This window comes from Chanos chanos, chromosome 8 (assembly GCF_902362185.1).
Source record: "Chanos chanos chromosome 8, fChaCha1.1, whole genome shotgun sequence".
In the NCBI taxonomy this organism is placed as follows: Eukaryota; Metazoa; Chordata; class Actinopteri; order Gonorynchiformes; family Chanidae; genus Chanos; species Chanos chanos.
The window spans coordinates 31,868,594-31,884,032 of record NC_044502.1 but is presented as its reverse complement, the minus strand read 5'-3'; the positions used below and the strand labels follow the sequence as shown (position 1 = coordinate 31,884,032).

The window sequence follows — 15,439 nt, the reverse complement described above, 5'->3', positions numbered from 1 at the left end:
TTTTTTTATTTTGTCTGTTGAGTAGGGCTCTGGTCTGACAAGGATCACAGTTGAGTGTTTATACGAGCAAGTTTAGACTTCATTTTGTCAACCTGACTTGCTGCATACCAAAAGGCTCTGTTCAGTTTTCAAGTTTACAGTTTTGCTGTCTTCTTCCTCTCCATACCTCCTTCAGGTTCTTTTTTGTGTGCTCCATCAGAGGGGCATGGTGCGTGTGTGTGTGTGTGTGTGTGTGCTTGTGTGCGGGGGATGTTTGTGAGGGTGTGTTGGGGTGAGAGTAAATGGGCACAGGTTCTTGAAAATAACTTCTAAGTGCAGATCTCTCAATGATTGCTGGAAATTTCTGCAGCTTATCTCAATTAGGTCCCACAGTGAAATCCGAAGGTTTTTTTTTTTTTGTTTCCCGGTTTTCGGAACAACTGTCATCCTCCCTTCTCTCCACGTGAAATTTCTGATTTCACCATTGTCATATGAGGGTGTGACTACCGCCCACTGCTGCATGGTTGCTGAAGTGGTTGGTTGCTTTTTTTTTTTTTTTCTCTTTTTTTCTTTTTTCTTTTTTTTACTGATGTTGGTGGTACTGCTGAGTTTTAAGGCACTTGGATGTTTTTGGTTTTCATGGTATATCGGAGGACACCAGAGCCAGTCCAGAGCTCTGTCTGAGGCTGGGTCCAGTATGCACAGCCTTGGGGCAGTCCGGGGTCAGGACCCGCCCATTCTCACCCACACTGCCTGTGATTGACAGACGGGCCTTGTTCCTCATGGCCTCTGTAAAGGTGAGCTGGATGCAAAATTGAAAGAAAACAAAAGCACAAAGAAAGACAAAATATAAACATCAGTTCCACTGATCCAGAGTGAGAGCACATCAGTAAAACATAATAATAATAATAGTATAATAGTAATAATAATATTAATAATAATATTCAAGAACTGTTAGTAATAATAGCCCTGACAGTGGATATTTTTTCACAAAAGGGTGACCTGATATGTTGACCTGTACATTTAATTTCTTACAATTCTCCTAATTTACTATGTGGTTTAGGTCCAAAGAAATTTGGAAACTCCGGAGTCTCTACTTAGACTGAAACCTATAAAACAAATAGGGACAAACACAGAAAGCTATGACAGAATACAGCATCACAGATGAGATCCACTTACACCCATGTTTTATCACCTACGTCTCTATGCTATGACTCCTGAGGGCATAGGAACTGTTCTATATATTCTCAAAGTTGTTGTTTGGGCTTGAGGTGTGGGTAAGGATTAGGGGTAAAGCCTTCAGGGATAGGAAGAGGGCCAGGTCTGGGTAGGTGAGTAGTATAACATCCACCTTCATTCTCTTGGCTTCATTCCGGGACTTGTAACAGAACTCGATGAGGGCGACCAGCATTGCCAAACCAAGACCACCCACCAGGATGTAAAAGACCCCAGCCACGTTACTAAGGCTGAGGGCCTGGGAACTCTTGTCCTGCGGCCGACCGGTGAAAGGAAGAGAGACAGGGAGAGAGATAGTTAAATGAACAGGAGTGGAGAAATACACACACACACACACACACACACTCACACATTCTCTCTGTCTCTCTCTTTTTCTCTCTGTCTCTCTCTCTCTCTCACACACACACACACACACACGCAACCACTCAAATACAGACATATGTATAAAACAAGGAAAAAACACTCACACCGATATCATTCACTTCAGAACTAGACTCAGAACTCCTACACTACTATTGGGTGTTGCTATGATACCTTCTCAGATTCTTGCAAAGAAGAATCAAAATATATGTAACTGTGCATTAGGAGTTCTCTGACAGTAATCAGAGATTTGATTCAAGTTTGCACTGAGTCTAAATTTGTCTCCATGTCAGATCATTTCCCACAGGCTTTTCAACCAGGGCTTAGAAACCGTTCAAAAAATGGAAACGAAAAATGGAAACAATTAAAATTTTTAAAGGAACAAAGACTAAAACATAAATTTCATAACATAAATTTCCAATGTTATAGAACTTAGCCATCAATTACAAACCAGAATGAGTGGTTAATTCAATAGTTTGAATTTTAAGAAGCAGAGAACAGTAGAGAATAAGTGAAAATTCTTTCATTCTACAAATTCTTTCATTATGAAATTTTTTCATTATATACATTCTTTTGTTTTAAATTATTTTCACTAACAGGCTCTAGCTGACAATTTAGTTGTGTTTTTATCTGGTCTGTGGACTCCATTAGTGATTACACAGTGACTCAGATATTTCTTTCCAGAACTTTCTTCCTTCCAATTCCTCTCTCTACTATGTCAGCAATAGCCCTTAAAATTTAAAGAAATGAATCTCTAAATATCAACCTACATCTTCTGATTTGGATATTTGTGATTTACAATAAAGTATAATCAATTTAAATAAAATGCTTTCCTTATCTGCAGCCAGACAAGTGGTGTCTGGCTCTTGGTCATTGGGAAAAGAAGTTCTTTATTTAATTATATTTTTAAGTATTGAACATCGCTCTGATAAGCAACCGCTCTTTGCTGTGATATTTGATGGACAACTCCGTGTACTCCAACAAATTTCGGAAAGGTAATTAAATATAGAACTACATTTCACAGAGACTGCGCACAAGGCAACGCTGGGCAGACTGCAGAGATGGAAAGACATTTAATTTGCTTTGTTGTGTATTCAAAAGTCCAAATCAAAAGACACAATGGCTAATTAGCAGAGTATTAATTTCTTTTTATGGCATTTGTTGACGCAAGAAGAAAGGCAATTGTATATCGAACTTCAAAGCAGACATGAATGGAATCAGATTTTTATAAATCTTCAGTTTCAAGGACTTAAACGGGTTAGCCGGTACACACAGGCTAAATTAACATATAGTGTGTACCATGCTTTCAAACTGACTAGTTGTTGTAATTGCTCCACTCTGCATAAAACTGTCATGCTACCAGCTGGTGCTGTGGTAACAACATTCAGTCTATATTCCTGGACTGTGGACATACTCATGCATGGGTATTATTAGGTCATCCTTTAGGTTACACTAAATGGTTTTTCAATGTTTTCTATTAATTTTTATACCTTATGCCTTATTAGTGCAGTGTTTTTCTCCCTAGACCTCAGTTACTGTTTTAAAATTCAAATTCATGCATGAGATGCAGATTTCATGGTTAAATAAATTTATAAGAAGCAATGAGATTCAACAATGTAAGCAACCTTTCTCTGTTTTTTTTATGCTGTATTATGTGGTTTCAAACTTTTTGAAGACAGAAAGCAAGAACAAAAACAAACCAAAAAAAAAAAAAAAAGTGATTCTGTTCATGGATTGATCAGACCTATTTTTTCCATTTCTAAGCCCTGTTTTCAGCCAGTCCTAAGCTCAATACTATTGATGTGTCATGCCACAGGTCTGAAGTCAATAAGGCCAATAACGCAGACAAATTCTACTACTGTCGTTTTAGGTGACTTTAGGACTTAAAACCTTCTTTTTATCTAATGGTATAGGCAAGGGTTTTACAATTTAATTCGGTGGAGATTTTTAATAGGGCACATAAAAAGCTGCCTTTATTAAGTTTATAACCTGGTTTATGCATTATTAAGTTAAGAGCCACGGAACATCAGTCGAATGGTGGCGGTCCAAAACTGTGAATCTCTCCTCACGGTTAGTGTGAGCATGCTGTAGTTAAACAAGTTTTTCTCTCTCTCTCTCTCTCTCTCTCTCTCTCTCTCTCTCTCTCTTTCTCTCTCTCTCTCTCTCTCTCTCTCCTTCTCTGACTGCAGGTCTCTCTCTCTCATAGACACACAGCCTGTAACCACGTCTGTGCGAGCATTAGACTACAGTGATGGTCCCAGACTGGTGGAGACTGACCTTACTTCCCGAGTCCTTGGGTCCACACTCGCCCTTATCGTACCACCATTTGTTTTTCAGCTTGTCTAAGATGCCTGATTCACTCAGTTTCAAAACGGCAAGGTTTACGGGAGTTCTTCAACCACGTGGGAAAATAACATAAATAACATCATAGGACATGTTATTTTATGTTATTCAGTTACATTATCCGTCACTTCAGTTCTACTGGCAAAGTGACCGAGCTAAGGGTCCCATTTAGTGAACATGTCTATACACACCTGGAAGTGGTACTGGTTTAAGGTCCTGAGGTGGCGTAACAGACATGCGAATGGGACCCCGCTCTGTCACTTTTGGTAATGGGCACATACTGCCACGGCCTATCTTTGAATAAACAATAGAGGCAATTACTGTGAACTCACAACTATTGGCAGATTGTTTTTTAAAAAAGACCCGTGAGAACAACGCGGGTGAATACGCCAAAAATCTTTTCATTGTTAGCCCACGTGGAGTTGAGGAAATTCAGATGAATTTTTTTGGACATAGATTAAAAGCTCAATTAAAAAAAATTTGGTCTAATTGCAGTCACTTCTCCATTCCTTCCCTCCTTAGAGAGACATAAAAAAAAATCTGTTTCCACGGGACAAATGATTTGTTTCTCATTAGAAAGGATGAAAGTAAAGTAAAGGTTTCCTATACCAAGCTACTCTATTTCCAGGAAAAGACCGTTAGTCTCCCTCGTTTCGGCCAACCTCAATCCGCATCCTCCCTACCCTGAATTCATTTCTCAAAATGTTATTTCGCAAAGACACAGTACATGATAGTATCGAAATAAGCTTCATAAACGGTCGCAGATCCAACATGTCCTCTGATATCGTGTCCGTTTCGGTGGTTTTGGAGCGAATATTTGTGTTTTGACAGTAATTGCTTTTTTTTTCTCCCTCTGCGTTTTCGAAGGCGGAATAAGGTCAGAGGAAAGGCCGGGAGGCCGCTCACGGGGTCGCCCTGGCAGATGCACCCGTTACTACTGTCACAGTTTACCCGCACTGGTTGACAGAGTGGCTAACCTTCTCACCACCTCCACCGCTGCCACACTCTCCTTTGTCGTACCACCACTTGTTTTTCAATTTGTCCAACAGGCCTTGTTCATTCAGTTTTAAAACTGCCAGGTTAACTGCACTTCTTGAAACGATAAAACATATTTTGTCAGAGTGAGCAATGTCCAATCAGAGAGAAAAGTCAAGTAAAAAAGAAAAAAAAAAAATTACAGGGCTCCGAACTACCCAAGTTCAACTAAAATCAATGCCTGGACAAACCTCTCTTTGGATTAAATTCTGATATGATGCGCTACTGTCCACGCGGCAATCTTTTTCTTTTTCCATTTGTTTTCTCTTTCTCCTACTCTCTTTTCTATCCTCAACTCATAAACCTTTACAAGACTGTAAACATGTTACTCTTTCCGTAAAATGCTTACAGATTATGTAACTCTCCATTAAATGTCTGAAATTGCTATGGGCAACAGTTTAGTTGAACTATTGCCTCTGGGCACGCAGCAGCAAAGTTTAAAAGTCTGGGCCCTTCTCATGATAAGTCTCCAAAAAGTCAACAGACCAGAACTTATTCAACACAAAATTAATATAAATATGAAATATAAATGTAAACAAATGTCTTAGACTCACTACAAGACTTTAAAGTCCTGCGTTGTTTCTGAATGACATAATAATCAGAGAGAATTTGAAACAGTGTGTGATTCAAGAGAGGTTTGTCCTGAAAGCAACATAAAATAAACAGACAGGGAAAAAAACAAGGGATTAGGCACGGAAAGAAAAAAAATATCTGCAGTTAGTAGGAGAAGAGACAAAGGAGCATGAAACAGTCACTTCAGTGGAGCCGTGTGAAATGACAGCCATGGTCTGACACTGTGCTCACATCACTACGCAGCTGTCTCTTGCATATGGGGGCCAATTCCTTCAAGATCAGGAGAAGTGACAGCAGAGAGCTGTAACTCCAGGAGGAAAGGACCAACAAAAGGAACTACCGTCATTTCTAAGTGACTCCTTACCCTGTAAGTGACTGTTTTAGACTGTCTGTAGAACGGTAAGAAAAAATACACCTACTCACAGTGTCTTATCTTAAAATATGCATGGTCTCTCATATACCCAGACATATGCTCATACACACACACACACACACACACACACACACACACACACACACGCACAGGTGCACAAACACACACACACAGAGTCTGTGAGGATGGTAAACTCTTACTCTACTGAGGAGTTTTATAATTCCACAGTTTAAATGTTATTTTTATTTGATTGAATCAGACTCTCTCTCTAAATGGGAGACTGATGTGTGTTTAAGGCAGTAGAGGAGTGTCAGACTGAGGGACATTCACACGGCTCTCATTTTGCATCAGCCTGTTCAAATCACCTTTAAAAAAAGGAAAAAAATGAGATATTATTACACACATGAAACATTTCATCCCAAACAACAGTAACATCCATAGCACATGCACATTACCTGCACGGAGTCTCTCAAACCCAAAAGTCAATGAAATCAACCAAATATCAAAGAACAAACCAAAAATCATTAAAGATACACCACACACACATACACACACACACATACACACACACACACACACACACACACAGACATATACACACACGCGTAGAGACATACACACACACAGAGTCATGCACCATCATGTACACGTAACCCTTCCACCCCACCCCACCGAATAACACACGAGTGTGACAAAAAATATGATTAAAACAAAAAAAAAGAAAAAAAGATAGAATTAGGCACGCCAGGGAAGGTGGAATACCATAACAACACGTGACATATTGTTATACTACTCCACCCACCTTAACTGTGAGCCTTTGGGCGTGGCCACCCCGTAGCCTTTGGAGTCCAGGTTGCCTCCAACTTTCATGGTATCACAAGGTTTCCGTTGTTCTGTGTACTCATTCATGGTAGACTCCAGCAGGAAGGCGTACTTCCCTTTGGACTTGCGTACGCGTGCAACCCCCTCTGCTGTTGTCTTGGTGAATACGGTGGGCTCAGCAGACTTCATGTAGCTCCACATTTTCTCGTACACCGCGATCTTTGACCTCTGGTAGTGGAGAGGTAGAAAAGAGCAGAACATTCCAGTGAAGTGTGCAAATCCAAAGGGGGAGGGGGTGGGGGGGGGGGGGGTAGTTGACCATTGCATTGTGTCACAGTTTTGCAACGCACACACCATCCTCTCTTGCCAAGCTATAGCAATACCTGACAAACTCAAGAAACCGAATAAAGATTAGCATAAAAACCTTGCAAAGACAGGCACTGAAAATCATGAAGTTCAATGCTGTCATTCTTTATCTTACAGAGAACTGAAGCTGCACATGTATCTATTTGATCTCACTAAAATCTAAAACAGGTGAGGAATGTGATAGCATTAATCTCTCAAGCCACCCCCCCACACACACACACACTTGTGCACACACACGCGCACACACACACGCGCGCACACACACACACAGACACACACACACGCACAGATACAAACACACACACATGACTGAGAGTCCCCTGTTTTCGGTGTTGGGGGACGAGTACACACACACACCCGCTACTGTGAGTGAATACACAGCTGTACGCTCCTTCTTCTCATCTGGCCCGACTCACCCTAAAAAATTCTTTGGTGGAGCCGGAGTCCAACGTGCCGTAGGCGATGTCTGTCTGCTTGGCGAGGTCCTCCGCACTCTCGATAGGTGAAACCATCCTCTCCACAGTGAGAAAAGCTGCCAGATTGGCTGTGTAGGAGGAGATGATGATGAGGGTGAAGAACCACCATACTCCCCCTACAATGCGCCCAGAGAGAGATCTAGACACACAGAGAGGGAGAAACGAGAGGAAAAGAGGATAGAGAGGACAGAGAGGAGAGGATGGGTGATGAAGAGTAATATTTGCATACAGGGGACGAATGGGGGTCGACAATGAAAAACAGGAGAGAAAGCAAGTGTGAAAGAAAAAGTAGAAAATCAGTTTTGATAATACAGTGTTAAAGACAAGAATTTATTCCGAATGAAGAAATCAACAAACATGTTAAGATCAAGGCTAATTCACCCAGACTGAGAAAATGCTCGAGCTTGGCATATACAATGAAAGGTTCTCTACAGAAAGTTATGTACAAATGGCATGATAGGGAGATCTCTGGAGTATTCGTGTCGCTGTAGTAAAAGGCGTGAATACTACGTTCCACCACAGCGAGACCTTCTCGTTTATGCTCTTAGGATACATTTCACCTTTTTACGCACATATTTGGTCGATCAATAACCTTCGGAGATAAAGATGTCAAATATTAAAATCCCATGCAATTGTTCTGAACTTAGAGGAAATGTGAGATAAGATTCTCCATTCCTGAGGTGGAAAATTCACTCAGTTTCAGTAATGATGGATTGTGGTGGGCAGGAGAGGAAACCACTCAAATAACATTTCTTGAAGGCGCACTGATGCTTCTTAATGCTGTTTAAATTGTCATCTCACTCAAATTATGCAAACCAGTATTTGAATATGACAGTACAATAGACACACTGGATTTATGAATCTCTGTGCTTTGCTCTATTTTTCAGGGTGATCCAATGCTGGTTTAGACTTTGATATGAAGTTGTGATAAAATACTCACGAAACAGCCATGAAATATGGACTTTGTAAATATTATAAGATTATTTTGATTTTAACACATGCAGTATTCCTTATCTGGGACCACAGCTCACTGCATCACACTGCCAAACACATTGCGATATCCCTATTGCTGGGGGAGAAGGGGGGGGGGGGGGGGTCAAAAACCTTAAATTCACCAGCGGAGCCAGAGTGCTAAAATCAGGATGTGCACTCCGATCTCTTACACATCAGGGTTTACACTACTGAGAGTAAAATGTTATGAAATGGGCAACACTATGAAACAAAAATTTAAATATATAACTTCACACTTGTGTCGTTTTGCCCGGCATGGTCGATGTTGTCATGGTGATAGATTTATAAATACATCAGACATTAGACACGCAGGTATGTCTGGGTTCGTAGCACCTGTGCCAATCTGATACGGCAGGGCAGATTTCATTAAACGAGCAACCTCAACTAATTATATGTGTAAAAATGACTTGAGCTTTCAGCTTCAGTCCTTTGCTTCAATTACCTGTCATAGTATCCTCAGTGGACATAAAAATGTCTGTCTGTAGTCTCTTGCATTGTCTTTTCAATAACTCCTCCCCAATCACAAATAGTCACACTGCAGCTGACAAATGAAGTCCTAAAGTATCTTGTCACCGCTACATATCCTCAGGTGGTCCTTTATCAAAGCAGAGTCATTATGACTTTTTATTGTTGGTGAAACTCTCTAAGAAAAAAAAACGCTTATGTTCTGATCCTCATGGGCATCTTTTCGTTTGGCAAACTCTACCCCACGCACTAAAGGAGGAATGTAAATGAGCCCAGTCAGACATCACACATACAGCTGTAAATATCAAAAATCATATATTTTTGGGAATATTATACAAATAGTTGAATGTTTTAATTTTTTGGTGACATCTGTACATTTATATTTGCCACACATCTGACTAAAGTGTGAATAGAGAATTGACTATCAAAGTAAAAAAAAAAAAAAAGTCATATACAACTGTCATCAACACAACTATGAAAATGAATACTATGCCTTCTGATTTTAAAGAAGAGCAGAGGACCCAGAAAACGGCAAGTATAATTCTACGGAAGATAACTTTTCTGGTCTGCAGGTCAGGTTGGTTCTGGAGAAACCTCATTTTGAACTGATCCTGTCTTTTTGTACTTATCCTGTCTAAAAAAAACCTTTGCGACTAACACCACCGAAGGCAACAGGTCAAGTCAAGCAGATGAAAAGCGAGACCTTGTTAGCATCAGCACTTTGCTACAAAATTCAACCTTAGCGCATGCTGGTTCAGAATTGTGCTCTAATAAATTTTCATGAGATATTGATTACATTGCTTAAAGACTACACCTTCTTACATACAGGCTTGAAATTGCTGATGGCAGTGGGATCCAAGTCATTTGTCTTTAGTAGAGGTTTCATCTGGACAATTTGAAATTTTCAGAGCAGTAATGAAAACGCTAGTTAGCAATATTAATAACAACAGCTAAAAATAGCCAAAATGTCATCGAACAAGATGTCAAAGTCTTTTTTAAATGGCGGGATGGGATTATGAGCACATATATAGGGGTTTCATACTTGATTAAATCTCATTCAATATCTGTACATTAACTAAAGAGAAGGAATCCATGACTGTCACCATTAGACAGCCAGAGGTGATTAGGAATAATATAACAGTATGCATCCTGTCTACAATATGTCAAGTCTTAGTGTTGGTCTTTATCAGAAAATAGTTTGAATAACTGATCACATATAGATAGAGGAAAAAGCCCATTACACCAACCAGTGGTGGACAGGGAGTTTGCCAACAGTATTTCAGGATCACTATATTAGAAAAATCAGACTTCTTTGCTGCTGTATCACAAAGTGTTCTGTCAAAGTATTGTCTCAGGGTATCATAACAGACCCTCGCAATTGTTTTCCCCCACATCTATTCTACTTTACAGCAGTTGGTTTTAAGTTGATATACTTCTCCATTTTACCAGGAAGGCAGCAGTTTAGATGAGATCTTTGTCAGTTTGACTCAGGTAACAAGATAAATTTTTAAGTTTTTTTTTTTTTTTGTTATTTAGACCTTTACCTTTAGACCTAACAAGACAAAGAAGAAAACTGGCAAAGGTACACCACAAAACTTCTCCAGTACTTCGAACTGAAATCAAGTTTTTTGATGCCACATTGTGTCATCCATGGTGAGCACATTCAAAATACACTGAAGTGATCTGATACATCAGTGATAAAGACAGCTACAGCCCTTAATGCTTTAGTGGTCAAATTACAAAGCATCCTTTAGTGAATCAAATCGTGCGCATGGAAATTAATATGGGTTGTACCAGGAACATGTTTGACAGATTGTAATAACTCGTCATATACTCCATACCCTTAATATCTGGACCTTTCATTTAGTAACTAAACATTTTGTTTGGATGTAGTAAATAGCCCATGTCACTGAAAGTGAAAGGTTCTCAAAATTCTGTTGATGTTTTCTGTTGAGTCTGTTGATGCTAGCTATTCTGCTGTTCTTTCATGTTGTCTTATTGAATGAGAAAACATGTCAAGGCTGTCTGTTTGAACCTTAACCCTGTTTCCACTAGAAAAATAATGAGATTTAATGAAAGCAATAACTCAAGAGGTTTTCTTTGTCACTGACCTTGGTGAGGTCTGACTGAGCTGGTTTGGAGCACAGGAAATAATTTGTCAAAGCATGACATTGTTGTGACATTTTTGCCTGGTTACTTGTATTAATACCAGGACAGATCCCCAGGTTGTTCAACAGAACAATAATCGGACAATTTGAACAGAATAAAAAATCTGCCGGACAGCAGTAAGTGATGGGTCTGTGTTATTCTAAAAATATGACTGGAGGTCATGTTTAAAAATCAAGCTAAAAATAACACATACATTAAGATTATTTCTTAAATGTCTGCTTGAAAATGTCAGCCTTAATATCTATATGACTATATTTTTACATTCCATTATTGTTCTCTTATTTTTCTTTTTAATGATTTTTTCATTTATTTATTGAATTAGAACAAATTCAATTTTCATTCAATTTTTTTATTCAAACACCCCCAATGATTTAATGCACTCATCCCTTTATACTACGGGTGCTTTTTGAATAATTATTTTTTAATGTTGTAAAACGCAGCTACCTTATTATCATCTAGAATGCCACTGTATTGTTTTTGTTTTTTGTTTTTTTTTTTCTTCTTCACAGTGCCGCATTGTCTGTACCGTCACAGCCTTATTTGTGAACTGAATCTTAATTAGAACTATATATGGGAATGACGTAATGCATGATCTTATCTAGAGTTGCACATGCAGTCCTACGTGAGACTTAGATCAAAAACATAGGCCCACTATAGCGCCAGCGGAGGCCACAGGCTATAGGGCATGGACTCTATGGTTTTGATGGCTCTCTAAATACCTGCTGTGCTCCGCCTCACGCTGCTCTTTTTATTTCTCCTGCCTTCCCCTTGTCCTGTCATGTGAATGATTTCTTATCTGGGAGGAGAGGAGCTGAAAAACAGATCTTATTTTTTTTCTCTTCCCTTCTTTCAATAGCTGTTCTTAAAGAGCTCTATCGTGAGGCATGCATGAGAGGACAGACAAAGAGAGAGATGGTGAGGGGGGGGAGAGAGGAGAGAGAGAGAGAGAGTGTGTGAGAGAGAGGGAGAGAGAGAGAGAGAGAGAGAGAGAGAAGAGAGAGGAGAGAGAGGGGGTGAGACAGAGAGTGTGAGAACGTGGCGTGTCACAGAAAGTCTGTTGTAAGCCCCGCGAGGGAAAATGGCTGACGATGGAAAAACTGCCACATAAAGTGTGCTCTATGATCTATTTTTTAAAATTCGGTGCGGAGGACAAATGTGTGTGTAGAACAAGACTGCAGACAGTGAAATGGGCAAAGATAACGTCGTGTATCTGCTTCACGTAGACAACCCAAAAAACACAGTGGACTTTTAAAAATTACTGAGCAAACCAAGCATGACGTCTCTTGTCAGTTAATGCAACACCAAGGGACTGGACAGACGTGTTTTGTTTTTGGTTGGGTTTTTTTTGGAGATGGAGAAAATGACTGTACAGACCACATAGACCACAGCTGCAAAGTAATGGAACACAATATCATTAGTCCCTGTAGGAGAGGAATACTGGAAAGACTAGAGACACACTGGAGTCTCATGGAGTCAATTATAAAATTTACACTGCAATTTATGAACCAATCAATGAAAAATTAAAAGGATCCATATTAGAGGAGACCTCTTGGACTCCCATCAGAATTAGCTCTGATTAATCTCCTACAGGAGATTTTTTGTTTTAAATGTGATATGTGATGCCTAGCAAAAGATAACAATGAGAAACACACCTGGGGGAGATGTCACATCCCTGCTGCATGAAGGCTCCTAGGGAGAACCAGAGACTGTTGAAGATACCAAACTCATTGGGGGGCTGGTCGCTTGGCGGACCGTCGGTGCCCTCCTCGGGCTCCTCGGTGTGCCACTCGTACGGGCTGAAGCGGCTGACCAGGAAGAGCACCACGCTAACGCCGATATAGGCGAACACGATGCACATCCAGATCTCGTAGGCCAGCGGGTCCAGGAATGAGAACACGCCCGGCTTGGACTTTTGAGGCTTCTTAATCATGATGGAGATGCCCAAGCTCATAAAAGGCTTTGAGAAATCAATCACCTCCTCCCGGACCAGCGTAATAGTTAACGGGGCCACCGCAATTTCCGCTTTCTGGAGAGAGAGAGAGAGAGAGAGAGAGGGAGAGAGTAGTTTAATTAGTTTTCGAAATCGCTCATTAAAGAATATGGGTTAATCTTCTGAGTTTTAAGTATTAATTCACACATATAAACTCCCTTGCCCCCTTTTTTCTCCACCATTAGATATGATCAATTAGTTGGTCAATTAGTTAGCAACTCCCCCAACACCATTCATTCATGCATGGTATTTAATTCAAACAAGGTGATGCGACAAACCATGTATTTTTTCATAGAATGAGTTACATCTCTCTGTCATACAATATACGGGATTCTGGTCTACTCCCCACTACACCAGCACCTGATTGTTAATTACCACCACTGAGTGAGAGAAAGGGTAGTCCAGGCTCAAGGGAATACTGCATTGCTTTGGACCCTTAGCCACAGTGGGCAAACGTTGCTCACGGCTTTATATGTAAATCTAGGAAATAAACCGAGGACCTCTAATCCTAAGGGAATAAATTCGCTAAATGAATTCTCTTAGATATGTGAAGGAGAGGCATAAAATGATCCAGTTTAGAACAGAAAAAATAAAAATTGCCAGGGTGCGTCCGTTCCCTCGTGGATCCACGAGCGTGTCCCAAAATGTCACAGTGGAAACAAAGATCATCCAATTGAGGCAACCAACAAGACCTATCTGTTTTATAATCTTGCACACAAGATCCTCTCCCACCAAGTCACAGACAATGAAATGTTCTGGATCAAAGAGAAGATGCATTATCTTACCCCGTACACCAGCTCCCCAACCATGCCGTTCCAAATCTTGGTCTCTGGGTCCCTAGCTCCGTATTTCCCATCGGGAACAATGGAGATTTTGTATTTGATTCCGATGTGTTTGGCAATCTCTGAGGCCAGATCCACACAGTATCCTTCATACTGGTCATTCCCCTCGTACATCTCCCAGTTCTTCTTCAGCATCACATACGGACCCTCCTGAAATGACCAAAGAACCAAAAGTGATATATCAGAGACTTAGTACTGCTTCATGGCAATCCAAAATGTGAAAGAGAGAAAAGAAAGAGAGAGAGAGAGAGAGAAAGAGAGAGAGAGAGAAAAATCATGAGTTAATGGGTATTAGAATGAGACACAAAATATCACAAAATATGTTCACAATATATCATGAGAGGAATTGCTATTTTTACAAAAAGAAACAATTAAGTAAAATTCAGATATTTCTTTTATCTTTCTGAAACGGTGAAGGTTTCATTAACAGTCACTAAGAAACATTTTTCTAAAAACATTTGCTTTGTCTTTAAATAGCGTAAGACAGGTGAAATGACTTTACTGTCATGCTGTCACTTTGTCCAGCAGACAGGCTGAAATTCCTCGCCATAAAAGCAGGGTAGGGATTTCACACCCACCGAATAATCTGGCTGAAATAATCTGAGCCAGCGTGATAGCAGCAGCAGGCATCAGGGGGAGGGTTATTCTTTTAAAGAAATGTTGAAATATACACTATTCCAACAAAGCGCTAATGCTCGGCTACATAATACTTGGATTGCATCAGATATTCTGTGACATTTTCTAAACATTTTAAAGCCTTTTGTCTGGCTTTTGGACACCTCTGTGTTCCTGGACTCCATTCACTCACAGTGGTTTTATATACTTTCTACAGCAGACTTCTCTATAAAGAATAGGTGCAAAAACCAATGAAAGGCTTTTGACACATATAGAAGTAGCGACTAAAAACAACTTCAGCTTCATTTATGGATGAACTACCCTTTTAAGCACTTTGGTGAATAGCATAAACATTGGCCGTTATCTGATCTCAGATATGAAGAAATAATGCTCGCTAGCGTATTACTGCAAAGCAAGCACCATATAAAAGGAGAAAATTATTTGTCTTACCGAGTGATTCATGTCACTTCCAATGTAAACAACCATTTTCTAGCCTTTGTGCTTTATAATTTTGTTTAGATGACTAGCTGTAAACAACAGTACAATGTACTGAATTTGTCTTCTAACACAGTAAACAGAGAGGAGTGCATTTACATAAAAAACAGGGATTCTGCCTTCCTAATCACCATATTAAAAAAAATAACGAAAAAAAACCAAAACATATGGCTAGCTTGAAATGACAGAAAACCCAGTAGGAAGAATTTGATATTCAAGCACAGCACATACAGAGCTCTAAATGGAATCTCAGCTGAAGATAAATTTAATGCCAATTCTGTTTGATGTA

General features: G+C 39.9%; 1 protein-coding gene across 2 annotated transcripts in view; it reads right to left on the bottom strand.

Moving 5' to 3' along the window:
- Positions 1-616: 616 nt before the first annotated feature.
- gria4b (glutamate receptor, ionotropic, AMPA 4b) overlaps positions 617-15,439 on the bottom strand; it is a 73,923-nt gene continuing 59,100 nt past the window's right edge. The window contains exons 10-16 of one of the 2 annotated variants that reach the window (XM_030781038.1): positions 13,984-14,190; positions 12,861-13,234; positions 7,504-7,702; positions 6,702-6,949; positions 4,896-5,010; positions 1,331-1,468; positions 617-781 (exon numbers count right to left, since the gene is read on the bottom strand). In XM_030781038.1, coding sequence (XP_030636898.1) covers positions 617-781; positions 1,331-1,468; positions 4,896-5,010; positions 6,702-6,949; positions 7,504-7,702; positions 12,861-13,234; positions 13,984-14,190 — 1,446 coding nt within the window. Of the gene's footprint in view, positions 782-1,330; positions 1,469-3,852; positions 3,968-4,895; positions 5,011-6,701; positions 6,950-7,503; positions 7,703-12,860; positions 13,235-13,983; positions 14,191-15,439 lie in introns of both variants that reach the window. The other variant, XM_030781039.1, reaches the window with a different exon arrangement.